The sequence below is a fragment of the Dama dama genome, chromosome 22 (genome assembly GCF_033118175.1).
Source record: "Dama dama isolate Ldn47 chromosome 22, ASM3311817v1, whole genome shotgun sequence".
In the NCBI taxonomy this organism is placed as follows: Eukaryota; Metazoa; Chordata; class Mammalia; order Artiodactyla; family Cervidae; genus Dama; species Dama dama.
The window spans coordinates 53169627-53197548 of record NC_083702.1 but is presented as its reverse complement, the minus strand read 5'-3'; the positions used below and the strand labels follow the sequence as shown (position 1 = coordinate 53197548).

General features: G+C 43.5%; 1 protein-coding gene across 5 annotated transcripts; it reads left to right on the top strand.

The window, feature by feature from the left end:
• The first annotated feature begins 341 nt into the window (after positions 1 to 341).
• Positions 342 to 27922, top strand: LOC133043994 (endogenous retrovirus group K member 18 Env polyprotein-like). Of its 5 annotated transcripts, XM_061125523.1 has the most exons (5): positions 342 to 799; positions 3460 to 3755; positions 7966 to 8041; positions 10168 to 10319; positions 22405 to 27922. In XM_061125523.1, exon 5 carries the CDS (start codon positions 22905 to 22907, stop codon positions 23832 to 23834), a length of 930 nt encoding a protein of 309 aa, XP_060981506.1. In that variant the 5' UTR covers positions 342 to 799; positions 3460 to 3755; positions 7966 to 8041; positions 10168 to 10319; positions 22405 to 22904; the 3' UTR covers positions 23835 to 27922. The 5 variants fall into 5 exon arrangements, with proteins under 5 accessions (XP_060981506.1, XP_060981508.1, XP_060981509.1 ...); XM_061125525.1 differs by lacking the exon at positions 10168 to 10319; XM_061125526.1 differs by lacking the exons at positions 7966 to 8041; positions 10168 to 10319 and having other exon boundaries at positions 3470 to 3755.

The window sequence follows — 27922 nt, the reverse complement described above, 5'->3', positions numbered from 1 at the left end:
AGACAGTTAATTGTCACATGTTTCAAATGAAGAAGCTAAGGCAAAAAAAAAAAAAAAAGAGAAGTTCAGTGACCTGTAAGGGGTTCTACTGCCACAGATTCCAGTCTGGGTCTCTTGTTTTCCTGATTAATAATCAAGTGCATCTCCTCTGCCCCCTAAACACTAACAGAGGATTCCACAGAAATTGCATTTCATAAACCAAATTAAGTGCATCAGTGTTGTGCTGTGTCTGGATTTCCTAACATCCCTTACATGTGGCCTGGTCCCATGTTCCCATTTTTCACTCAGCTGGAGACGCCCTGGTCTGGTATTTGGGGCCTGGAATGAGGAAGGGGCAGTGGGAGGAAGATAAGTGGTCTTCACTCTCTCCCACTGCTTGATTCTGGCAAGCCTGTAAGCCCAGCCGTCTCCCCACACACATACTCTTGGTCTGGCTCTGAATGCCCCGCATTCTCCAGGCCAGAATGTCATACATCTGCATCCTGTCTGTTGCACAAGAGAGCAAGCAACCGCAGCCTCAAGCCCTGGAGGAGAAGTTTCTGATGCTCCTGGGTCACCCCCAGCAGATCCATCTTCTAAAATGAAGGGCAGCAGGATGCCAAAGTCGCGTTGGGGGTGGTGGCAACCTACAGAATCGATGCTTGGAAAATGCTGACGGGGCTACCAGCCATCTGCCTTGTGGTTTGGGCCAGGGTGCGGTGAGATGATGCCTGGGAAACCTGCAGCCTAGGCAGTCCCTCAGTGATGCGCAAAGCCCTCCATCCCCGGAGCCGGCTCCACCTCTGGACTCTCCAGTTACGTGAGTCTTTCTTTAACTTTGGTAGACGCGGGCTGGATTTCTCATGCTTATTCCTAGAAGAGCCCCGATTTATACAAACACTCAAGAGTTCTAATATGCAGATATAGCAAACTATTGTTTCCTGGACTTACTGTGCTGGGGTGGAAAGATAATTTCTAGATAAGCGGCCATTCAGCCGTTCCTCACTCGCAGTCCTTCAACTCTGAATCATGTTTTCTTATTTTTAAAATTTTGAATCAGTCATATATTGATGCGATTCAAACATCAAAACAGTATAAAAAGGTCCTCTGTGAAGAGCCTTTGTACTTGCCTCTTCCCACACTTAATTCACCCCTCTTCTGGCAGATAGCCCCTTTCAATGAAAATACAAGCAGAAACATACCTTTAAAATGATTTCCCTTTTAATTTCTTTCCCGAATGTAGCATACCTTGCAAACAGTTTTGAGCCTGCCTTTTTTGACTAGGCAGTGTGTCTCGGAGATACGTCCTTACTAATACATAGAGAGCTTCTTCGTGTTTCTTTGTTCTGTTTTTTACCCCTGTATAGTATTCCATGTGCCATCCTTTATCTGACAAGTCCCCTGTTTGATGATCAGTCATGTGGTTTCCACACTTTGCAATTACAAGTGAATGACCTAGTACATACAGCATTTCACACGGTTGCAAGGACATCTGCAGGAGAAATCCTGTACGTGGGAATGGTGGCACCCATGGGAACTGCATCTGTGATTTGACGAATGCTGTCATCTTGCCTTTGGAACCTCTTTACTTCAGCATTTTTGGTTGGAAAATCTTCCCAGCTATTTCGCCCTTTCATCCAAACTGGGGGTACTGATGGTAAATTCACCTTTTCTGGGCAACTCATTCATTCATCATGTGGATTCTGCAGTACAGGGTATGGGGCAGAGACCAGCTGACTGTGTCACTGCTCTTCTACAAACCCCTCTTCCTTCCCCTTTTTATCTAAGCTCCCAAGGCGGGGAGGGCGAGGCTGTTTGCTCCCCTCTCTGCAAACAGAACCCCATCCCTGTCTTCTACCACCTCCTCTCTGGTGCCCGCTCTCCTCCTGTCCATGGTCAAGAGCATCTCCATCTCAGTTCAGTTCAGTCACTCAGTCATGCCTGACTCTGTGACCCCATGGACTACAGCACGCCAGGCCTCCCTGTCCATTACCAACTCCTGCAGCTTTCTCAAACTCATGTCCATCGAGTCGGTGATGTCATCCAATCATCTCATCCTCTGTCATCCCCTTTTCCTCCTGCCTTCAATATTTCCCAGTATCAGGGTCTTTTCAAATGAGTCACTTCTTCACATCAGGTAGCCGAAGTATTGAAATTTCAGCTTCAGCATCAGTCCTTTCAATGAATATGCAGGACTGATTTCCTTTAGGATTGACTGGTTTGATCTCCTTGCTGTCCAAGGGACTCTCAAGAGTTTTCTCCAACACTACAGTTGAAAAGCATCAATTCTTCAGCACTCAGCTTTCTTTATGTTCCAACTCTCACATCCATACATGACTGCTGGAAAAACCATAGCTTTGACTAGATGGACCTTTGTTGGTAATGTCTCTGCTTTCTAATATGCTGTCTAGGTTGGTCATAGCTTTTCTCATTCTCTCTTGGGTTTTTCTTTGTGATCTTGCACTTCTGTCTCTGCCTCTTCTAATCTTGTCCGTTTTCTATCCACTTTCTCTTTTGGGATCTCTTTGAAGGCCTGCCACTTCACTTACACTTCCTTACGATCTGAGAACATTTTGCTTTTATAGACATCAGTCATCAATCACCATATTCCCTTTCCTCTTTCTGGCAAGCTGACTCATTACAGAACCCAGGGGAATTCACAGGCTTTTGGTCCTCCGTGACCTTACAGCTTGGTGGTCAGTGTGGAATGACCAGTGAGTGGGGAACAGGGGGCACAGAGAGAGAGAGATTCCAGCTTTGAGAAACATAACTTAGAAATAATGGGCTTAACCTATTATACAGAGTGAAGTAAGCCAGAAGGAAAAACACCGATACAGTATACTAACGCATATATATGGAATTTAGAAAGCTGGTAATGATAACCCCACATGCGAGACAGCAAGAGACACAGATGTATAGAACAGTCTTTTGGACTCTGTGGGAGAAGGCGAGGGTGGGATGATATGGGAGAATTGCACTGAAACATGTATATTACCATATGTGAAACAGATCGCCAGTCCAGGTTGGATGCATGAGACAGGGCCCTCAGGGCTGGTGCACTGGGACGACCCAGAGGGATGGGATGGGGAGGGAGGTGGGAGTGGGTTCAGGATGGGGAATACATGTACACCCGTGGCTGATTCATGTCAATGTATGGCAAAACCACTACAATATTGTAAAGTAACTAGTCTCCAATTAAAATAAATAAATTTATATTAAAAAAAGAGAAATAATAGGCTTTAAAGATGGCCTACCTTGATACAGGCCCTTGATCCATCATTACACCATAACCCACAGCATCCATGAGGGTTCACTCTGGGTGTGATGCATATTCCATGAGTTTTGACAAATGTGTACTGAAACGTATCCACTATTGTAGCATCGTATCAAATACTTTCACTGTCCACAAAATCCTTTTTTCATTTTGAAAAGGACAAAATTGGATTTACCTATGGGGAGACAGTGTTCACTTTTTTTCAGTATTTTTCAGGTATCCAGGGACTTTTGCTTAACCACCAAGAACATGTTTTTACTTGCTTGCATTATTACTCATGTCCTGTTAATACTGACTGAGCATCCAACCACGGCAAAGACGATGTGAGAAGGCGATCATCTCATAATTAGCCCCATTTTACCACCAAGGAAATGAAGGTGCATACTGTGAGGTTGTCACCCGGCAGGTACCACCCAAGTGATGACGCTTGGACCAAACCCAGGGATGTGACCCCGACAGTCAGCCTGCCCACCAGGACCATGTAGTTATCATCTGTTCCCACGTGAGTATGAGTTAACTTATCAGCGTCTGTAGGATCACACCACACAAGGCCTTGAGGGGGTGAAATCCCTAACCTAGCGAGTTTAGAAAATGCAGTGCCTGTTTTGCTGCTTCAAAAGAGTGAATCCTGGTAGTGCTCTGTGCTGCCGAGACTGGCGGCTGGGCGGGGTGGCAGGGAGGGGCAGTGGGGGCACTCGGAGGCAGGGCTGCGGTGCCCGCCGGTCTTCAGGGGGAGTTTGGGAGGAGCTATCCCATGCCATGCACGGCCGCCGGGTAGTGACGAAAATGGCTAAGGAGTCCATGGGGCAGCGGGGCTGCAGGCTAGGGGTAACTCTCCATATGCCCAAGGCTCCAGTGGCTCTGAGGGTGGTTTCCTAGGTCTCTGAGCTCTTGGTATCTCTTGCTTCTGGTTGGTGCAATAAGACAGGCTTGGGGCTCGAAACATCTGCTCTCTACTAGCCAAGGATGCAGTTATAGGAGGGAGAAGAGGAGAGACCACTTAGGCTGCCCCCAACTGGGTAACAGAAGTCCTCACACCTGGCAGACCAGTGGGCTTGGCATTCGACCTCCGGCAGGCGACGTGGATGTAGGATGTAGAGTTCTCAGAGCCTCTAGCAGCAGCAGAAGGGTCTCAGGGCTCGGAGTCGTGGGTTCCAGCTCTCTTACTCATCAGGCTAATATTAGCTCAAGGGATAGGAATGCCTGGAAGACAAAATTCACCTTCCAGAACAACCCTATTGCTCAGGGTCAGACCAGAGAAGCAAGTTTCGGGTACCACTCAAGATATCTGATTTAGGGCGAAGAGTGATGTAGTTAGGGTTGGCCAGCGATTTGACAGCTGCTAACATAACCTTTAACACGTGTATTAAAATGAATACTGAGCTTAGTTCAGTCTGTCATTTCCTCTTAATACTTGAAAAGCCACAGTTTTGTTTGAAAGTTCCCCCCAAAGGCTCTAGCTAGTGAATTTATTCTTCTGCTTGACTGCACTTGGAACTCTGAAGTCAGAGCCACCTTGAAACTGAAACCGGGAAAATCCCTGGTCTCTCTGGCCAGGAGAAGAAGCAAAGGTATATTCTGAAGTTTATTAAATAATTACCCAGTTGTTGACATGTTGTAGGAGGAAGAAAGAGCTGAGGTGCTGGCAAGTAGGAATAGAGATTAGTTAGGATTTTGGGTCACGGGGCTTATAAAGGTGGTAGAACATTCCGGTGTTCCCTGACCTTTGGCTCAAACCAGGGCACGTGTTCTTGTGAGTAGACTCGGTTCACCAGGCCGTGGCGTGCAATGCCGTTATTTTGACTGTCTGAACGACCATGGTCAGCTTGGATCCAGTTAATGCTGAAGATACTCAAAAGTCTTTAGCTGTTGGGAGCAGATGTGGCAGTGACTTGAAAGGAATAAAATAACTGAGAAACAAAAGTTGGAATTGGCCATTTCGAATTCCATCTGCAGTCAGTGTGAATGGCAGATGAGGGCAGGTTTCCTAATGAACGGTCCTGAGACTAATTAGCTTCCGAGGTTCAGAGTAGAAGGATAACCCTTTCCCTCAGAATTCCCCAGACTTCAGCCATTTCTGTGTCTCCTTTGTGATTTTTGTGATGCTCTTAGTGCAATTTACTGAATACTTGTCATTGACTTAACTATGTTTTATTTTTATTTTTTTGATTGAAGCACAGTTGTTTACAACTTGGTGCCAATCTCTGCTGTACAGAAAGTGACTTATTTTTACACATACATATATATTCTTTTTTAAAAATACTCTTTTCCATTATGGTTTAATCCCAGGAGACTCAATATTGCTATGCAGTGGTACCTTGTTGTTTATCCATTCAAAAATGTAATATTTTGCATCTACCACCCCCAAATTCCCAGTCTATCCCTTTCCCTTTATCCCTCTGCAACCATAAGTCTAATCTCTATGTTTGCGAGTCTGTTTTGTAACAGACCCTATGTTTTGTGAGTCATTTGTGTCATATAAGTGATTTCATATGGTGTTTGTCTTTCTCTTTCTGACTTACTTCACTTAATATGGTAATCTCTAGTTGCATACATGTTGCTGCAAATGGCGTTGTGTTAGTCACTCAGTCGTGTCCGACTCTTTGTGACCCCATGGACTGTAGCCCATCATGCTCCTCCATCCATGGGGATTCTCCAGGCAAGAATACTGGAGTGGGTTGCCATTTCCTTCTTCAGCAAATGGTATTATGTTGTTCTTTTTAATGGCTGAGTAGTATTCTATTGCATATATGTATCATATCTTTATCCATTCATCTGCTGATGAACATTTAGATTGCTTACATATCTTGGCTATTGTAAACAATGCTGCTACGAACATAGGGGTGCATATATCTTTTTTAATTATAACTTTGTGTGGGTATTTCCCAGGAGTGGGATTGCTAGATCTTCTGGTAATTCTATTTTTAGTTTTCTAAGGAACCTCCATACTGTTCCATAGAGACTTGAACTAATTTACATTCCCACCAACAGTGTAGGAGGGTTCCCTTTCCCCACACCCAGTTTAGCACTTGTTAACTTAACTATTTTTATTTTAAAGAGAAACTTCTTCTCCCACTGCTTTTTCTGGACTGCCTGCTTGGTAAATGGTATTACCATTCACTGGGTCGCTCAAGGTAGAAACACTCTGCTCCTCACCCCCACCTCATGTTCTGTTAACTTCATCTCCTATGTACAGGGTTAAAAGATAATTATCATCCAAACCAGGGCATTCTGTAAATAAAAGTGACATTATTAATAAGTGTGCCAGGAATAAACTGGGTCTGTGGGAAGCAAATGGGGACTGTGTCGTTAATCATCTCTATGGCCATGAATCCTCTTCCTCCTTCCCATTCCCACCATCACTATCTTAGTGCAGGCCTTCATAATTATTTGCTTGGACTAGTGCAATAGCTCACTGTGGCTTCCTTGATTTCATTCTTGGTTCTTTCCAACACATGTTACACACCGCACATACATACACATGTGTTATATCAGCCTCTTAAAATCCTTCAGTAACTCCCCATAGCTTCAGGATAAATTTCAAATTCCTTAGTATGGTTTACCAGGCTCTTCACAGATCTGGTTCTTTTTTATCATTCCAACCTGTGAGCTCATTTATTTATTCATCCATTCAACATTTATTGAGAGTTATTCTGGGTTGGCACCATGCTAAGTTCTGGAATATAACAATAAAGGAGATGGCTTTCTGCCCTCAAGGTATTTATAGTGGAGAGGAGAAACAGCCAAAGAAACACTAAAGAAAGAAAAATGTGCAGTGGTGAAGTACTACCCTTTCTGACCCCACTGCTCAAGGGACTGGGAAGCTTGATAGAAATGCAGAGTCTTAGGGCCCCAACTCAGACTCATTAAATCCAAATCTATGTTTTAATAAGACATGTAGGTGATTGGAGTTAACACTAGTTTGCAAAGCTGGGTCTGTGGGACCATGCTAGTTGAAGAGCTTGGTTTGGGTCCTCAGGGAGGGTCATGCTCAGAAGGAGACTTGAAGGAGGAGAGTTTGCTCAGTAGAGGCGAGGTGGGAAAAGGGATTCACCTGTGCTGTGGCACCGAGGCAAGAGAACATCGGCTGTTTGGTGGGAATTGGGCTTTCCTGGTGGTTCAGATGGTAAAGAATTCACCTGCAATGTAGGAGACCTGGGTTTGATCCCTGGGTCAAGAAGATCCCCTGGAGAAGGAAGGAAATGGCTACCCACTCCAGCATTCTTGCCTGGAGAATTCCATGGACAGAGGAGCCTGGAGGGCTACAATCCATGGGACTCCAAAGAGTTGGACATGACTGAGTGACTAAGACTTTCACTTCACACATTGTTCAGTATTTAGATTTGAGGTGGGAGCCTCATCTAACACAGAAATACCCTTATTCAAGGGAGAAATTTGATCAATTTCAGCATCTCCATTTTTTCTTTGGGCCTATCTGGAAACCGTGATTTAGAATGTATACGTTCGTTCATAGAGACAAAAAATAGAAATGACTAGGAGCTCGGAGCGGGGCAGGGTGGGGGTGCGGGGAGAGGAGAATGGGGAATTATTGTTTAATGGGTACAGAGTTTCTGTTTGGGATGAAGAAAAAGTTCTGGAAATGAATTGTAGTGATGGTTACATAACATTGTGAATATACTTAATGCCACTAAAACTGTACGTTTCAAAATGGTGAAAGTGGCAATTTTTACATTGTGTATATTTTATTGCAGTTAAAAAAAAAGAATCAGTACTTTGGAGTCAAAGATTTGATTTTCAAGGTCCTGCTTTGACACCCCAGAAAGTCAGGTAACTTCTTGGAGTCTCAGTCTCTTCACCTGTAAAATGGGAATAACGATATTACATGCCTCATAGACTTGTCATAAAGATTCACTGAAGCAAAGCCCATAAGGTATTGGGGAGCATGTTGGGTTTTCCTTATGCCCATTAATGACATTTGCAAAGTATGTTCTTCTTTTGTTTATCAAAAAAATTTTTTAAAATTTTGACTGTGTTGGGTTTTTGTTGCCACTCTCAGCCTCTAAGAGCAGGGGGGCTCAGTAGTTGCTCAGTAGTTTGAGGACTTAGTTGCCTCATGGCATATGGGATCCTAGTTCCCTGACCAGGGATTGAACTGTGTCCTCTGCACTGGAAGGCGGATTCTTAACCACAGGACTGCCAGGGAAGTCCCTTCAAAAGCATGTTCTTGTATCTTCAGCACAATGCCTGGCACAGCTAATCCTCTGCATCACTGCTATTTTCACTGCTTCCCCATCCTCTTTGAGATAGCAGTAGTTTCAACTGTAGCTACACATTAGAGTCACCTGGAGAGCTTTGTACATCCCTAATGCCTGGAACAGCTAAATCAATTTCAGGAATAGAGCAGAAGCATCATTATTCCAAGTGATTCCGGTGTGGAACCAAGGCTGAGGAACTCTGCCCTAGCAGTGGTTCACAAACTTTAGTGTGTATGTGAATCACCTGAAGGACTTGTCAAAACAATTTCTCGGTACTCTCCCCTTCTCCAAGTTTCAAGTTTAATAGATATATAACAGTCTCTCACTTTATTCATCTGTCTGGTGGCCCTTTCCTTTTGTTTGGAGTCTACCCACTACTTAACCTCTTCCAGACCCATCACTCAACTGAAGCTTCTCCTAACCATACTTGCCAGTCACCTTCTTCATGCCAGGGGTCTCAATATTTGCCAACTGTGGCCTTAGACACACTTCACCATGTCTCAAGGTTCTCCTCCTTTGAACTCAGAGTCACTGCTCTGGGTAGCATTGTCCTTATTTCTCTTTCCTCCTCCCTGCCCCTCTTGGAAGTAGGGATTCCATGTGGGACTCCTGTGACCATGTTCTGGGTTTCCCATGTTTATCCCTTAAAATGAGCACAGTCTTAGAAGTGAGATGGACATGGGTTTCTGTCTTGTAACCTGGGCAGTTCACACAGTTTCCTTTTCCTCATTGGTGAGTCTCGCATGATGAGAGTAGTCCTCCTGTAGATGATAAACATGTAACACCCAACAGCCGCAGTGTTTTACCTTTAAGAGCATGGTGAAATCTTGACCTTGAAGAGAACTCCGGGAGTGACGGGACTGACCTATAGGATGCAGAGGGAAGAGCCAGAGATATCAAAACCACAGTGTGGCGGAATAAAGCCAAGATTTACCCAAGAGCAAGGAAAGGGGCCCAGCCAAGGGTTTTCCAGGATACCTGGGCAGACAGGGAGGTGAGAATGGGCTCTGAGAAAAGGAAGTGACTGAGAGATTCCCTGTGACACATTAACACGTGCGCCTACATGCCGGTGCATGCATAGGATGGGGTGGTTAAGAGTGCTACCACGGGCTATGGGATGACCCCAGAAGACACTCAGAGGGGATTTCCACCCCATCAGTGTGGAATTCAGTCCCTTTGGCAAGAGACAAAGTGATAAACCTGTTACCGTTTGCACCGTTTATTATGGTCATGTGCAAAACATGACCACGGGGCATTACGCAGAGCTCTTGTTACGACGAGACGAGGTCTCTGAGTGCCGTTTCCTGTCGATGATGTTATTCAGCAGGATGGCTCACATGTTGAAATCTGAGACTCCTTGGGTGAAGCACCCCTCTGCAGGCTGTACCAGATGTTGCTTGTGTAGCTCCCCAAGCCCAGAAAGATGAGTTAATCCTTGAAGGAAATTATTCTGAACTTGCCTCAGACTCAGAGGCTTTGATCCAACAGGCCATGGCAATAAAACACTAGGCTATCAGAGAGCTGTGGGTGGTAGTCCCGTCTCTGAGAGGGGAACAGGGCCACTGGCCGCCAGCTGCATTCCGGAAGGCCTCCAGATGCAGAGAGCCAGGAGCAGAGGCCTCACTTACTGTGATGCCGTGAAAATCCTGCACTTTAAACACATGTAGTCATAAACAAAAACTTCCTCACCCTTTACAGACCCTGTTGGAATATCACCCTCTCCAAGATGCTTCTCAGGAATGTTCCAGGCCTCACTGACCCCACTCACTTTCATGTACCCTCATCGTCCATAGCACACAGCTTACCCCTTCGTGATTCTCCAAATGCAGTCTTCTGCCTTCAGTTAAGTGGTAAGCTCCTAGAGGTCCTAAACCAAGTCTACTTTGTATCTGCATCTCTGAATGTCTGGCATTCTGAGAGCATCGTGGTTGTCGTTTCATCCTTAGGACCCAGCGTAGTACCTGGCACACAGCATACAGTCAGTAATTGTTTATTAAATGCTTATGAAATGAATGGAATTGTTGGTTGATTGCAAAGCTGAGCTGGCATGACAAAACAAATAAGAGAAGGTGTTACAGGTACCTCTAGTTTTGTGTGCCCAGCACCTCACCCGCTTTCTTCCAGAAGTTTCCTCATTCTTCACCCGTCTTTGTGGTTCCATAGGAGCTGCCATGTTGTTTGAGGGCTCTCTGGAGTCTGTCTGACTTAACACTGCTTCACTGAGTCCTCCTAGGGGGGTTTTCACCTTGGAACCAGAGAGACTGTGAAGATGATCTCTTAGGTGCCCAAAGCTACGTAGCTGTACTGGTACATTTAAGAGCTATCGACCCCCGTGTTTTTCACCACCTGGAGAAAGGTGGTGGCCAGCTAAAAGGAAGAATGTAGGTAAGAAAGTGAAGGAGTGGAGGTACAGAGACAAGAAGAGTAAACGGGAACCCTGATGGTCTTGGAGTTCTGTGCCCAAGTGTCTGCCCAGGCGTATGCCTGTCTTTGGGTTTCACAGGCGTCACATTATCCCTCGTAACGGCCCCTTCTTCTGCTTCAGCGAGTTTGTCAGTGCTCTGTCGTTTGTAACCGTACAAGTCCCAACCAATACAGAAGTTTCTGTTCTGTGGTAGAGGCAGAGACTCCATCAAAAAATGAATAAGATCCCATTATGCCACATTATGAAGTTTTGAAAACAGGAGTATTTCAGAATTTCCCATCCTCATTTGTGGTTCTTAATAAATCCCTCTGATATCCCACCCAGAGCTTGCCCAGTTCTGAACAGAGGGAAGGCATAGGGAACTACAGTTTCTAGTAGGTTGATTCTTTATTTTTCATCTTTGATGACTTTTTAAAAAATGTATTTTTGGCTGTGCTGGGTCTTCATTACTGTGAGGGTTTTTCCTTAGTTGCAGCAAGTGAGGGCTCTTCCCTAGTTGTGGTGTGCAGGCTTCTCATCTAAGACGCTTCCCTCATGGAGAGGCATGGGCCTTAGGGTGGGCATCGGGCTTCAGTCATCGCAGTTCCTGGCCTCGAGAGCACCCGCTCAATTGTTGCGGCTCATGGGCTTAGTTGCTTTGAAGTGCGTGGGATCTTCCTAGATCAGGAATCGAACCCATGTCTCCTACACTGGCAGGTGGATTCTTTTTTTTTTCTTTCTTTCTTAAATTATAAAAGTGTGATAACACATTTACAGGAGACTTGGAAAATACAGGACAAAGTTGCATACAGTTTCACTGTATGTTACAATTATTTTTTAAATAGATAAATTAAGATCTTTAGTTAGAGTTTCAATATCAAACTCTCAAAAATTAAACTGTACAGAAAAGTAGAAGGATGTAGTAGACCTGAAAAGCACCAAGAATCAGTTCAACATGAATAAGATTTACATGGTTTTCACACAAGAGATGACTTTTTATCTATGTGTGCAGTTGCGTTTGCTGAGAGTCAGATGTTTGGGGCTGCAGGGCCAAGTGCGTGTTGAATAGTGGGCTCTGAACAGCAGTCAAGGACTAAACATGAAAGGATGGTCTTCATGAGCAGGGATGATGGGAAAGAGCCTTTGAACAGCTCCATACGAGACGAGATGCTGCTAGAGACTTGCTATTACCCACATTGTCTGAGCTTCAAATCCAGGCAAATGGCCCAGTGCATAAGCAGGAACTTATGGGAACAATGGGAGAAGCTTATTTGATGTTGGGTCCCTAGCTCTATGGCTCTGGCGACCATATTTGTAGAGCTAATCTTTAGCATCAGACCCTTCTTTGGGCAGACTGGTCTACTTATTGCCACCCAAATAGGCCATGTGGATCTTATCCTTGGCACATCTGCTAACAAAATCCCTGGCGCCAGATACCTTTCCTTCCCTTACTTCATCTCCTTCTGTGCACATTAAACTCATCCTCCAAGGTCCAGCTATCTTATTTTCTACAGAAATGACTTTATTCTGGCATTTCATCATTTATTCTAAGAATGGTAAATATGTGCAGTATAACCTCCTTCATACGCCTCATTCCCAGGAAAATATCACCAAATGGTATGGGTGCGCTCTTTCTCCAAGACTGTCAAGAACATTGGAATTCTTCTCCACATAGCACTTGAGGCAGCCACTGCAGGCTCATGGCAAGTGACCCCAGACCTAGTTGCTATCTCTGTTCCAGTCCCTCACACTGTTATTTGAAAGTTTCTGACTGTGCTTGTCTTCTATCACCAACTGGGCTATTAAGTCCTTCAGGACAGGAACAGTGATAGTAATAGTAACAAGAATCTTAATAACAATAATAATATCCACAATCATGATAACAAAAACAATAATAATAGTAGCCACAAATACTTTTTGAACACTTACAGGCGCTGACACCCTACTAACAATTTTACACGCGCAGTCAGCCCTCTGTATCCAGGCTCTGCATCTGCAGATTCAAACAACCTTGGATTTCAAACTGGTTGGCTGAATCTGCACGGATGTAGAACCTTGGGTGCGGAGTGCTAACTGTACTAGGCATTTATATAAGGGACTCGAACATCTGCAGATTTGGGTATCTGTTGAAGGTGAGTGGGTGGTGGAACCAATTCCACATGAATACCAAGGGACAATTGTATTCTCTAATTTAACACTCAACACAGTTCTGTAGACGAGGGATTAGTGTTATCTCTGTTTTATAGACAGGGATTCTGAATTTCTTATTTATTTTATAAATTGATTTTTTAAATAAAACTTGTAAATGTTTTAGGTGTATGGCATGGTGATTTGATAAACATATGTAGTGAAATGATTACTGCATTTAAGCTAATTAACATATCTTTTCTAATAGTTACCTTTTTTGGGTATTGTTAGCAAGAGCACCGGAAATCTACTGTCTCAGCAGATTTCCAGTAATCATTATGGTATTCTTAACTATAACCCGAACATTAGGTCTCTAGACTACATAACTGCAACTTTGTAACTTTGACCAATATCTCCCCACTCTCCCCACCTTCCCACCCCTGTTAACCACCATTCTATTCTTAACTCCCATGTATTCAACTACTTCAGATTCCATATATAAGTGAGATTATGCAGTTTTTTTCTGTCTGGCTTATTTCGGTTAGAATAATGTCTTGCAGTCTCATTCACATTGTTGCAAATGGCAAGATTTCCTTTTTTTTTTTTTTAAAGCTGAATAATATTTCATTGTATACATTGGGTTGACCAATATATGGAAAACCCAAATAAACTTTTTGGTCAACCCAATATATATACCATAATTTCTTAAGCCTCTCATCTGTCAATCGACAGATTGTTTCCACATCTTGAGCGGAAAGATGATAAGTAACTTGTCCAAATGTTCATAACTGGAATTTGACCTCCAAGCCTTTACTCTTACCCAACATGGTATATCATCTTGAATCTTCCAAGAACCAGAAAGTCATGTGCATCATAAGTGTTTGCTAAATATATATATATATATATTTTTTTTTTCAAATAAAACAATCAGTTCAGTTCAGTCACTCAGTCGTGTCCAACTCTTTGGGACCCCATGGACTGCAGCTCGCCAGGCTTCCCTGTCCATCACCAACTCCCGGAGCCTACTCAAACTCATGTCCATCGTGTCGGTGATGCCATCCAACCATGTCATCCTCTGTCATAATAAAACAATGAGGTTCTTCAAAAGAGAGAGTGAAATTGAATTGAAAATAAAAGAAGCAATTTCTCCTCCCAAAGAGTTGGAGCATTCTTGAAAGGGGTTTCTTGCCCAGTGTTCTTGGCTGAGGGCGATGCCATTTCGCATTCCACAAACAAACACACTTTATGGAAGCAGGAATATTGAGGATCAGCTCTGGGAAGAGGATGGACACTCGGGTGAAGAAGCAACTCTCAGAGCCTGGGAGACTCCTGGTGGGTCTTCATGGTGGCTCTGCCGCCTCCCAGCCTCTGGCACCTCTCTGAGACTGTACCCTCATTTGTAGAAAGATTCATTTGAACTCAATGAGCACTTTTCTGAAGTCTTCTCTGAAATATTAGCCTTACAAGAAATTCGTACATAAAGTGGTTTGTGTTGTCAGATGATATTGAGAAACTGCATTTCCCCTTGGGAGACACACAATCCATGTTCAATGATCTGAGAAGACCAGCCGGAAAGAACCTGCTTATCTAGTATTTAATTAATGTTAATTTTTTTAAATTTTAACTTTTTTTTGGCCATGCCATGTGGCATGTGGGATCTTAATTCCCCAACCGAGGATCGAACCCATACCTCCTGCCTTGAAAGCACAGAGTCATAACCACTGGCCCACCAGGGAAGTTCCTAACTACTGTTTACTTAACCCAGTGTTTCCTAACCCATTTTGGTTTCACATAGTAACTGCTAATATCTCTCAGAACTAATACCTACATTTAGGTGAAAACAACTGGCTAAATATTTTCTAAAGAGCCTTCCTAAAACGCTCTATGTCTAGAAATAACAATATAACTTGACTATAAGCCGCCCTTCAGTGAATCAAATTGGAAGCATAGTTTCAAAATTTTGAGATTTCTTTTGAAAAGTTTTCAGGGTGTTGAGATAACTTGCTCAGGTTTAGCCATTCACCCTGCCCTGTGAGTTTCTGGAAGTGGACGACAGGGGGCACTAGCAGACTGCATAATGGTCACCCCTCCACAAACGGCAAGAAACGCCACCATAGTTGTTGCAGCCAGAGCTGTTTCCAGGGCAGTGGACTCCTCTCCTTTCTGGGTCTTTCTCCCTCTTCTTTGGAGAAAATATTGGGATTGAATCAGGATAGATAACATTGTACAATTGCCCTTTACCTTTCTATGTAGAAAATCATATAAAGCGACTCTTTCCAACTCCTTGTGGTTGGCTGTGTTCACTTTGGGGCTTTGTGTGGGTTGCGTTCACGTTGGGGTTGTGTTCACATTCGTCCGTGGAAGTTCTTAGAGGACTAAATGTAGAGCCGATGAGTTGAAAAAGGAATTCTTTCTTTAATCAATTCTCTCATTAAAAAAAATTGTACAGGTGAAGAAAAGAACAAATTTCACAAAGATATAAAAAGTTCTTTTCAATTAATATTTTTCTCTCATCTTTGGGTGTAAGGTTTATACAGTATGCCTTTTTAATGACGTGGCTATAGAGACTTGGAGGCAAATGGGATATACATAATTCACCTTTCTCTCACTTATCCTCTCTTTGTCCTCATTTTCCTGTGAAGTAGGACAAAGTAGGCAGGCTTCCCTGTCCAAGTCAAACACAAGAGATTGGAGTGACTGGTTCTAAGTCGATATTTTCATTTTCCCAACATCTTCCATCACTGTTAACTCCCACCTCGGCCCCTGGCTGCCCCTACACAGAACCCATCCCTTAGGAAAGAAACTTTCCGTAGGCTTACACAACTTTTTCTTCAAGAGAAAGCATAAATAAGATTCAGGAGTGTAGCCCACAGTAACAAACAAAGGACAGAGAAATCAGTTTCCGCAGATAGAAATTCTCTACAGCCGGGCTCAGAGGAACTTTGAGCTTGGAGAGTCTTCAGCCTTCATCGGATTTCATCTGGTTGTGTGCACAAGGGACCTGAGTGCCCAGGCCATACAGGGAGGTGTGCCAGCCTGGCCGCTGGAGCTTCCTGCCTCCTCAAGCTGGACCCCAGGCCCAAGCCCTTAGGTCCCAGGCACTCATCTCTGCAGGCAGTATGGTGCACAATCAAGAAACAGCTACATTCCTCCCTGATTCTCCACACGTGTATGCATGCCAAGTCACTTCGGTCGTGTCCCACTCTTTGGGACCCCAAGGACTGTAGCCTACCAAGCTCCTCTGTCCATGGGATTCTCCAGGCAAGATCACTGGAGCAGGGCTTCCCTGGTGTCTCAGAGGTAAAGAATCCACCTGCCAATGCAGGAGACTCCTGTTCAATCCCTGATCCAGGAAGATCCCACATGCCTCGGAGCAATTAAGCCTGTGTGCCTACTACTGAGCCTGTGAGCTGCAACTACTGAAGCCTCTGCTGCCTAGAGCCTGTGCGCCACAATAAGAGAAGCCACTGCAATGAGAAGCCCATGTACTGCAACTAGAGAGTAGACCCCACTTGCCACAACTAAAGAAAGCTTGCATATAGCAACCAAGAGCAGCACAGCTAAAAATAAATACATAAATAAATAATTAAAAAAAATACTGGAGCGGGTTGTCATTTCCTCTTCCAGGAGATCTTTCTGGCCCAGGGATCAAATCTAAGTCTCTTATGTCTCCTGCATTGGCAGGCAGACTCTTTACCATGCTTACCACCTGAGAAGCCCTGATTCTCCACACCACATGCAGCACCTTGCTTTTGACCATCCCATTCTTGTCCCAGTGAGGACAGTGGAGACAGTGGAACATGGAGGGTGACGCTGGGCCATGGGGCAAAGGTCAAGTCATGTGCCTGATGTTTTGATCCATCTTTACCGCTGGGCTCTCTCAGACAGGAAGACTGGGAAGAGCTAGGAAACTTGAAATTAGGCAGTTGAAGCTCCTCAAAGTTTTCAGAGCCTTAGAATTCTATGAAGTCCAAATCACAGTCACAAAAGAGGGAAAGATTCATGAGTAAAGGATGAAATGACCAACACAACATTGTAAAGCAGCCATACTCCAATAATAATTGATTTTTAAAAAGGACGAAATGAGTGTTTATTGAACACCTCCCCTTTTATTGGACATATTTTTTTCTTTAGAATTTTATTTTTTTTATTTTTTGGCTGTCTTGGGTCTTCGTTGCTGCGCAGGTTTTTCTCTAGTTGTGGAGGGGTTGTTGCTACTTTCTAGTTACGCTGCACAGGTTTCTCACTGCTGTGGTTTCTCTTGTGGAGCAGGGGCTCTAGGGCACGTGGGCTTCAGAAGTTTTGTGGCATGTGGGCTCTGGAGCATAGGCTCAATAGTTGTGGCACACAGACTTAGCTGCTCCGTGGCATGTGGGATCATCCTGGATCAGGACTGAACCCACGTCTCCTACATTGGCAGGTGGATTCTTTACCTCTGAATCACCAGGGGAACTCTATTTTTCTTCAATCTCACAGTCACTCTCAGAGGTAGGCATATTATAATCTCCTTTTATAAAGGGAGGGAGGGGATCTGAGTGGTTAAGGAAATGGGCCCACATCACTGAACTAATGAACTCAGTTTTGAACTCAGGTCTGTGTTCACAGCTCAGAACCATTATACCATTTCTTTCTGTTCTCAACTCCTGTTTTCTGCTACAATAACATTCAATTCATATCCTCTAAATGTGAAAGATTTTTTCCTGTACTTTCTTCAAGTTTGCACAGATAACTATATTCGACAATGGCATTTTTGTCCACCTTTCATAGTCATTGGAGCAAGCAAGTTCCCTAACTTAACCCCACACCCCAGATGCAATGCGAGCCCCTGCCCTGCCCTCAGGGAACTTGGATAATGGCTACAACATTCCAGTGAGCAGCAGCTCCTCCAGTCCTGCTTTCAAACTGCTTCTGTTAAAAGAATTGTCAATTGGAAACAAATGTGCTGTCAGGAAGTCTCACTCCTACCGGATGCTCAGCTCTGGGCCCCTTTTAAGGTGAGTCTGAAATATCAAATTGGCAACATTCATTGGATCATGGAGAAAGGGAGGAAGTTCCAGAAAGCATCTACTTTTGCTTCATTGACTATGCTAAAGACTTTGACTCTGTGAATCACAACAAATTGTGGAAAATTCTTAAAGAGATGGGAATACTAGATCATCTTACCTGTCTCCTGAAAAACCTGTATGCAGGTCAAGAAGCACCAGTTAGAATTGGACACGGAATTGGTTCAAAGTTGGGAAAGAGGTAAGTCAAGGCAGTATACTGTCACCCTGCTTATTTAACTTATATGCAGAGTACATCATGCGAAATGCCAGGCTGGATGAAGCACAAACTGGATCCAAGATTGCCGGGTGAAATATCAATAACCTCAGGTATGTAGATGATACCACTCTAGTGGCAGAAAGTGAAGAGGGACTAAGACAGCCTCTTGATGAAGGTGAAAGAGGAGAATGAAAAAGATGGCTTGAAACTCAATGTTAAAAAGAATAAGATCAAAAAATAAAAATAAAAAAAAAATAAAAAGAATAAGATCATGTCATTTGGTCCTATCACTTCATGGCAAATAGAGAAAAAGTGAAAGTAGTGACAGATTTTATTTTCTTGTGCTCCCAAATCACTGCAAATGGTGACTGCAACCATGAAATTAAAAGATGCTTGCTCCTTGGAAGGAAAGCTATGACAAATCTAGACAGTGTATTAGAAAGCAGAAACATCACTTTGCTGACATTCATATAGTCAAAGCTATATTTCTTCCAGTAGTCATATACAGATGTGAGAGTTGGACCATAAAGAAGGCTGAGCACTGAAGAATTGATGCTTTCAAATTGTGGTGCTGGAGAAGACGCTTGAGAGTCCCTTGGACTGCAAGGAGGTCAATCCTAAAGGAAATCAACCCTGAACATTCATTGGAAGGACTGATGCTGAAGATGAAGCTCCAATACTTTGGCCACCTGAGGCGAAGAGCTGACTCGCTGGAAAAGACCCTGAGGCTGGGAGAGATTGAAGCAAAAGGAGAAGTGTGTGGCAGAGGATGAGATGGTTAGATAGCCTCACTTACTCAATGGACACGAATCTGAGCAAACTCTGGGAGACAGTGGAGGATGGAGGAGCCTGGCCTGCTACGTAGAGACAGTGCAGGGCAGAGGAGCCTGGCGTGCTAAGGTCTGTGAGGTTGCAAAGAGTTAGACACGACTCAGTGACTGAACGATGGCAACAGCGACAACCGAAATATCACTCAGAATCAGGCCCTGTTATCCAGACTGCAGCCAGGATGGATTGAGGCTTTTCTTCCGCCACCATTCCTGGGCTCAGCCCTGATCAAATCCTTTCTTTAAAGTACAGTGCCGGGCTAACATTTTATGGGATCAAATACTTGGCCTATTCACATCTGAGCTGTCAGTGACCAGAAAACAAAATTTCTGACCTGGGGAATTTGGGCACCCTTTTTGATTTTTTACAAAAAATTTAAAAAAATTTTTTAAAATTTTGTTTTATAGAAAAATCAGCCTGGGAATTCCTTTGCAAAAGATGTATGTGTCCACTATATTTAACAGGGATAACCAGCAAGGTCCTACCGTAGAGCACATGGAACTCTGTTCAATGTTATGTGCCAGCCTGGATGGGAGTGAGGGTTTGGGGGAGAATGGACACGTGTATATGTTTGGCTTTATCCCTCTGCTGTTCACCCAAAACTATTAGAGCATCATTAATCAGCTATACACCAATACAAAACAATAAGTTCAAAAGAAAAAAAATGTATATGTGTCAGGCATCCAGAAAAAGAGAACATGTAGCAATATAACAACTTGCATTTAAGAGCCACTGAAGGCTGTCAGAAAATGTATGGAATTTGGAAGCAAAAAACCTGAGTGTGAATCCTATCACAGTCTCTTATAGCTTAATCTCTCTGGGCTTGCATTTTTTTCTCTGTGGAATGCAAGTAATAATGCCTACATACACAATACATAGTTCATATGTAACTGTTGAAAAGATTCCTGTAAAGTACTCCATAAAATTTAAAAAGATACTATTTCTGGTATTGCTGCAGCACTAAAAAGCCTGCCTCTGATTTGAGAGAATAACCTTCAGTCTCGCTTCCTTGGGGCACCCTTTTATTCTGGGTGTTTACTGGGTGCCAGGCCTTACATGTGGAGAAGGAAATGGCAACCCACTCCAGTGTTCTTGCCTGGAGAATCCTGTGGATGCAGGAGCCTGGTGGACTGCTGTCTATGGGGTCGCAGAGAGTCGGACATGACTGAAGCGACTTAGCAGCAGCAGCAACAGGCTTTACATGTTTTCAGGCTCACAGATTCTAGCTCATTCCTACAACAATCCTAGATGGTTGATGCTGTCTTCATCATCTACATTTTATTTATTTTTATTTATTTATTTGGCTGCACTAGGCCTTTGTTGCGGCATGTGGGATCTAATTCCTCAACCAGGGATTGAACCCAGGCCCCCTGCACTGGCAGTTTGGAGTCTTAGGCACTGGACCACCAGGGAAGTCCCTAGCATCTACATTTTGTTGCTGAGGCCAAGAAGTGAAGCAAAATCCCTGTGGCTATGAGCTAATAAGTGATTGAGCCTAGGGAGTCTATTCCAGAATCTGTTCTTTTAAGCACTGTATCAGTAAAGTCTCACTTTGGAGGTGAGTAATAGAAACTCAAAATAACACTGGCTTGGGACTTCCCTGGTAATCCAGTGGCTAAGATTCTGTGCTCCCAATATAGGGGGCCCAGTTTCGATCCCTGGTCAGGGAACAAGATCCTACATGCCGCAAGACCCAATGCAGCCAAATAAATAAATTAAAATATTTTTAAAAAATAACACTGGCTTAAACTAGATAGAAGCATATTTCTCTTTTACGCGAAAGTCCAGAGGTTGACAGTTCAAGACTAAAGCAGAGATTCAGCTCCATACAGTGCTGAGGGCGCCAGGACTCCTAACATGTCTCATTCTCAGCATCTGAAACAGAGGCTAGAGCTTCAGTTGTTATAATACATCTGCTTTCCAAGCAGCAGGATGGAGGAAGGCACAGGATAGAAAAGGGATAAAACACATGCCAATTGTTTATTGTGGACTGTTCCACAATGTCGTATTGTAGCCATATGACATTTCTGTTAATATCTCATTGAACATAATAGCAAGAGGGCTGGGAAATACAGTCATTATTCTAGATGGCTTTGTGACCGATGGAAACCAGAGGGTTTGATTACTGAAAGAAGGGGAGAAGCAATCAAGGGCTAGTGGACTTATGGAGGAACAGGGGCAGATAAAGTTGGAGAGGTGGGAAGGGGCTGGGTGATGAGAACTTATACGGCCCTACAGCTCACCACTCTAGTCTTTGGGTTCATCTCTCATTTGGGCAGGTACCAAGTGAAGGCAGGCATGTCCCTTGAAAACCACCACTTATAGCCATCAACTGGCCCTCAGAAGCTTTGTAATAGGCACTCCCAGAATACAGTGCAATTGTTTCTCTTGGTGGTGGACTTGGGCCTGGTTCCACTTTCAGTCTCATTAGCTCATTAGGTTAGAATGGGGATGGGTGGCTTCTGACTCATGTTTCCAGAGAGTCCAGAAAGAGGAGGTGAGGTAGGAGGCCCGCAGGACGGACTACAGGCCTTTGGCTGGTGTCTCTGAGTCTCTAGAGAGAGCCTGGGTACCACATGCTGGAAAGTGACTTCACTGTTTCTATAGATCTTTCCCATATCCTATTTCTCTTGGAAGACATAATATGATGGTGGTAGGGGTTGCTCTGCTCCCTGTTTTGCCAAGGAGGACTAGAAAGTCAGAATCCTATGTGATGTTCAGTAGGATGAGGGGAGGTCTTAGAATCTGCATTTTTTTTTTTTTTCATAAGAGTGCCAGGGGTTTCTTGCATGTGTGATCAGTCATGTCTAACTCTTTGTGACCCCATGGACTGTAGCCCACCAGGCTCTTCTGTCCATGAGATTTTTCCAGGCAAGAATACTGGAATAGATTGCCATTTCCTATTTCAGGGGATCTTCCTGACCCGGGGATCAAACCCGTGTCTCCTGTGTCTCCTGCATTGGCAGGCAGATTCTTTACCACTGTGCCACCCAGGAAGGTGATTCTTAGGTTGAAATAACTCTGAGAAACTGGTCACATCTTTGGAGGGTGGCAGATGAATCAAGAGACCATAAGCTCCATGATGAGTTTCAGTTGTGTCTTTTGTCGTTACTGCTGCATCTCCACCTGTCACATTGCAGGTCCTCAATAAAAACTTGATGAAAGGATGAATGAAGACAAATTTAGGTATCCAGCCTCTTGGATACTACTGTTGGGACCAGCCCAACAATGAACCAACCTGAGGGAGTGGTGCAACAATTGGTGTAAGGGCCTTAGACTTAAGAGAGGACAAGGTTATGCTATTGTCATTTCAGATGATGGACAACACCATTGGATACCAGGAAGACATGTCAAAGAAAGGAAAGAAGAGGACATGGTTTGACATCGATCCTCCTGGAGAGCCGCCAGTGATGGGGATAACAAGACTGACGATCAGCAACTGCCCCGAACCGGCTCCAAGGAGCAGCAAAGCCAAACTGCCCACTTGGGGTCAACAGGAGAAACTGACCATTGAAGGGGAAAAATTGGTCAAAGAACAGGGACAGCCTTTGACCTCAGCTACGTTGTTCTAGCCTCTGTTGTCTGTGGTAACTACCGCGGTTGGTGCCAATCATATTTATTGGGCATATGTGCCAATCCTCCCCTATTAAGGCCAATTACATGGGAGGATTCTTCTGTTCCAGTTTTCATAAATGACTCTTCTTGGTTACCTGGACCTCCTGACCCAAGCCTTCCTGTAAAACCAGAAGAGGGCTGACAACTTTCAAATGTTAGTGTTAATTATACTGTGGAAACAGATCTTACCCCTATATGTATGGGAGCAGAAACTCATTGTCTTAAAAGAGGATTACAAAGTTGGCTATCTATAGTTAAAGAACCTCAAGTGAACAAAATTCATTTTTTCTTATTAGAATCATTTTCCTTTAATATCATAGGAGAAAATACTACTGTGTTTCCGCCCCATCTACCTAACTGTATTATTTCTATAAAATCTGGAATAGAACATTGGCTACAATGGAAATTATGTAAAGCTAATACTGGACATATTATGGCCAATACTTCTGATGGAGAAATTATTGATTGGAGTCCCAAAAGAGATACTCTGGATAATAATAACTTGGATTTGCCTACATTGTTAAACAATACTTTAGACTCCATTAATAACATTGTTAATAGCTCTATATATTGGCATGGAGGGAGTTTCTCCCCTCCCTTACCTCAATTACCTAATATGCCTTTACATTCAGAATTGTGGAGAATATCAGCTGCCTTCCAACTCATAACAGCATGGAAGGGGCAGTTTAATTCAGTATCCGGTCATTCCTTACGTTTTGATAAAAATTCAACCCATTGGATTAAAGCATGTGCTCCTTTACCTTTCATATTTTTGATAAGACCTACTTTTTATAATGCCTCTTGTGGGTTACTTACTTGTCAAAATTGTTCCTTTTACGCTTGTATCAATTCTTCTCTCCGATTTCACAATGATTATTCTGTTTATATTCTAAAAACCAGATCTGGAGTATGGGTTCCTGTGAAAATGAATAGACCGTGGCAGGATAGCCCCACAGTCTATATTGTAGAAGAAATCCTTAAGAAAGTGTTAAAACACACTGACCGGTTTATTGGGTGGTTAATTGCTGCCATGTTAGGAGTTATTGCTGTAGCTGCTACAGCAGCTGTAAGCAGGAGCGGCGTTACGTCAGAGTGGACAGACCGTGCCCTTTGTGCAAGAATGGCATAAAGACGCTGATGTTCTCGGGTCTACCCTAAGACAAATAGATGGAAAATTAGCTGCACAAATGGCTGACTTACAACAGGCTGTTATACTTCTAGGTGATCAAGTAAGTATCTGCAGAAGCAGATTCATCTTAAGTGTGATTGGAACACTGCTTCTTTTTGTGTTACTCCTCACAAATATAGTGAATCTTCATTTCATTGGGACAAAGTTAAACAACACCTCTTAAATCAAAGTAATCTATCTCTGGATATTAATAACTTAGAGCAAGAGATTATGGAAACTTTCTCTCAGAAACTACACCTTTTGCATGGATCTAATCTACTGGAAGCAGTAGCAGATGGAATTTCTCAATTAAATCCCATTCCTCACTTGAAAACTATTAGAGGATCAATGGCTGCTTTTATGCTAATTTTTATATGTCTTTTTTTCTGTTTCTACATAGTCTGGTGGCGAATCACCAAGAAAGTCGATGGACAACAACAGCAATTAGCGACTGTTGCTTTGGCTTCTATGATTAACAATAATCACCAAAAAGAAGCTTAAAAAAATAAAAAAGGGGGATATGTAGGGGATATGCTATGCACAGGCCTGTACTATAATTAACAGGGCTTCTTTGAAAAACAAGAATGACTTTCTCATCACCCCCAGGCAAAGGGCTGGGAGCAGTAAAAAGTATATCATGGAAAAACATCTTGAAAACAAGTGTTGAAGTACTGATGTGACTGATGGAAAAGCATTAGTGACTGTTGTTGTAACCAGAGCCTTGAGGAAATTGCTGAGAAAGGTTGTCACTAGCGGAAGAGCTAAACAGAGTCATGAAAGTCCTGAAAGTTTGACATTGAGGACTGTGCATTGTATATCTTTATCTGAGATTGTAAAAAACAGATATCTCTAGAGCATGTACAAGGTAGTAGATGTTAGCAATGAAAAGCACGCAAGGATTAGGATCTGAGCTTTTGCCTGCGAGCGGCATCAGCTCCTTGATCCCCACCTTATTTCTGAGTCTTATTTTTCCTTATTCTTCTGTGGCACGGTTCCCTCAGGTTGGTTCATTGTTGGGCTGGTCCCAACATACTACTTCCCCTAGTGCCCTGGAATAAACCTAGAATGAACTCATATTTTTCTATGCTTAGTGCTGACAAGGTAGGAAATAACTACTGTTAAAATCTCCATTTAGGACTTCCCTGGTGGTCCAGTGGATAGGAATCCTTCGGCCAATGAAGAGGACATAGGTTCAATCCCTGGTCCGGGAAGATCCCGCATGGCGTGGGGCAACTATGCTTGTGTGCTGTAGCTACTGAGCCTGTGTCTCTAAAGCTTGTGCTCTGCAACAAGAGAGTAACTCCTGCTAGCCGCAACTAGAGAAAGCCCATGCACAGCAATGAAGACTCGGTGCAGCCAAACAAACAAAAACAAACAAACAAACAAAACCCCTCAGACCCTCCATTTAGAAACATTAACTGAAGTTAAATGACTTGCCTAAGATTATAAAGATAGGAAGGAAGCACTAGAACTAGCACTTAAACTCAGGCTCTTAAATATCATACTCTCTTGTTTCGCTCACAGAGAATAACTATTCCATGTCAGGAGATTTCCCATAGCTCAAATCATTCCCCATGAAACAGAAAGTCTATTCCATAGATATTTAACGTAACAGTTAACCTGATACACAGATATGAGTCCTGTCATTTGACACCAGTGTTATAGAAAAGTTCCACTCCGCTTCATAGCCTATTTGCTCGTATTGAAGTGCCAAACTAGATTGCCGGAGAGCAATGTATATTGACCTTGAATGTTGACTTTACTCATGAGCACACATCTGTTTTTGTTAATGGGGATGAGGGCCATCAGAGTGAGCTGTCAGAAGCAGACATTCCTGACGTGGAATTCTCTCCCAGTCTGTGAAGTGTTATCTATCATCCCTCGGGCTGGAGAGCAGGTTGTCAGTTTAGACAGTGGCCTGTTGAACCCAGAAGCTTCTGGACTCTTCTGTTCTTTCAAAAGAGGCCTTGTTTCTTCAGGGCCTTCAGATGAAGTTGAATCTTAAAGGAGATGTGAGATTTCTGTGGAGTGACTACTTCAAAAGGACCCCAAGCAGGCTTGGAACAGTAAAAACAGCTCTGTGGGAGTCCTATCTAAACACTCCTTTCTTTTCCAGCAACAGATTCCAAGTACAGGAGCTGACCTCTTTTCTGATCTGCCTTCTCAGGGTCACGTTCCCCCCACAGCTCTCCTTTGCCCACTTTTGTATCCACTGCCCCAGCTCTAGCTTGTGTGGGGGAGGGGAGGTTGTCCATGTTGGGAATGGTTTCCATTTCCTTCCTTGACTGACATTCTTTTATAGCCCACGTGACACACACATTGCACGGGCAGCGTTGCCTTGTAACGTGTTGGGCATTAGCAGCCTTCATGTGTTTCCTTGCAAGTTCCCCATTTGTCTTCCATGAGGGCAGTTGGCCCTTATCCTGACTGACCTCTGTTAGACAGGCACATAGGTCAGTTAGCAGGTTTTGTGGGGACTTGGCTTTGTCACTCAGCTACCTTACCTGAAGTGTTAGGCACAAGTCCAGCTCTTTGTGATCCCATGGACTGTAGCCGGCCAGGCTCCTCTGTCCATGGAATTCTCCAGGCAAGAATACTTGAGCGGGTAGCCATTCCCTTCTTCAGGGGGTCTTCCCAACCCAGGTCTCCTGCATTGCAGGCAGACACTTTACCGTCTGAGTTACCAGGGAAGCCCTTACCTGAAAGAAGAGTTGATGACAGGACTACATGCTCCTTGGAGGCAAGCAATTGTGACTGGGTTTGGGATCCACTCCACCACCCCAAGCGATTAGAACAGTTGTTGATTCGTCGACTGACTAAAACTGTATCCCCTGACATTTTGGTAGAAAGTGAAGCTTTTTCAAAGAGCAGTGTATGAAAAAACTATGGAGCTGTGAGGTGTGAATCCAGACAGTCATGACACTAAGTCTGCTAATGAGGTGGTATTCATAGTCTGATTTTATATTTCTTTTCTGACTCAATAAAAATGTGATTTTTTTTCTTGGTTACAAAAGGAATATGATGACTTATGGTTCAATAATTCCATATGTAATTTCTTAGGATTTTAACATTTATATCCTGCTCTGAATAGTTATGCTGTTTATCATCTGAGATATCTGCTCATTTCACTGGGAGAAGCTTTTTTTTTTATTATTTTTATTTTTAAAAGCCAGAACATTTATTGCCCAACTAATTGTTGAAATCCTTAAGAGGAACTGGATGTTTCAACAGCCGCTTGCTTGGGTTTAGGTGTTGTTCTTGCATGGAATCTGTGCCTGAATCTGAGGTATAAAATTTTTAGGTGCCTCATTCGACCAGTCCCTGTAGTATTTTGTCTTTTAGCTTTAGCATTCCAATTATACTTTCTCTTTCACTTGGTCGGATAACCAAACTTTAACCGCAGGTCAATTTCTTAAGGTGGTAGGCCTTCGAGCTGCAGCAGCCGAGACCAAAGAGTGGGAGAAGCATTTTGAAATGCATGTTACCTCTGGTCATCCCAGCCATGTCCCTTCACCTCTCTATCCTCTACACACCACATAAAAGCTTTCCCAAATTATAACTTGGTCAAATCAAAGGAACTAGAGGTTTGCATCTTGGGCAAATAACAGGTAGTTAAAGATATGAGCCAGAGGGGACCTGCACCCACTCTGATGCCCTTGAGGTAGCTGGACCTGAATAAGCTATGTCTAAGTGTGAGAATTGGGCATGACCTTCAAGGTTGTGGGAATCCAGATGGACTTAACTCTTCCTGGAGCTTCCCCTGCCCAAGCTTGCAGGGCAATGAGCCATCAGCACTGAATCTCATGCCTTTACAATGCAGAGGTCCAGATTCTCCACCACCCTGGAAGCTAGGACAGATACCTGGTATTGAGCTTCCTGCCTATTTTTGTCCTTTGGGGCACTCAGATTAGATTTAATTTAATGCAGAAAAATAAGGAAATACTCATATGTACTCTGAGTGTGGTGTAAGAATTTTTAACTGTGAATAATATATGAAAGAAAAAGTCAACCTCAATTTCAAACAAATTAAAATTTAAATGAATTTTTTT

What these genes read in the sequence shown, in the direction of transcription:
- LOC133043994 (XM_061125527.1), top strand. Translation starts at nt 22,905, where the DNA reads ATGGGAGCAGAAACTCATTGTCTTAAAAGAGGATTACAAAGTTGGCTA.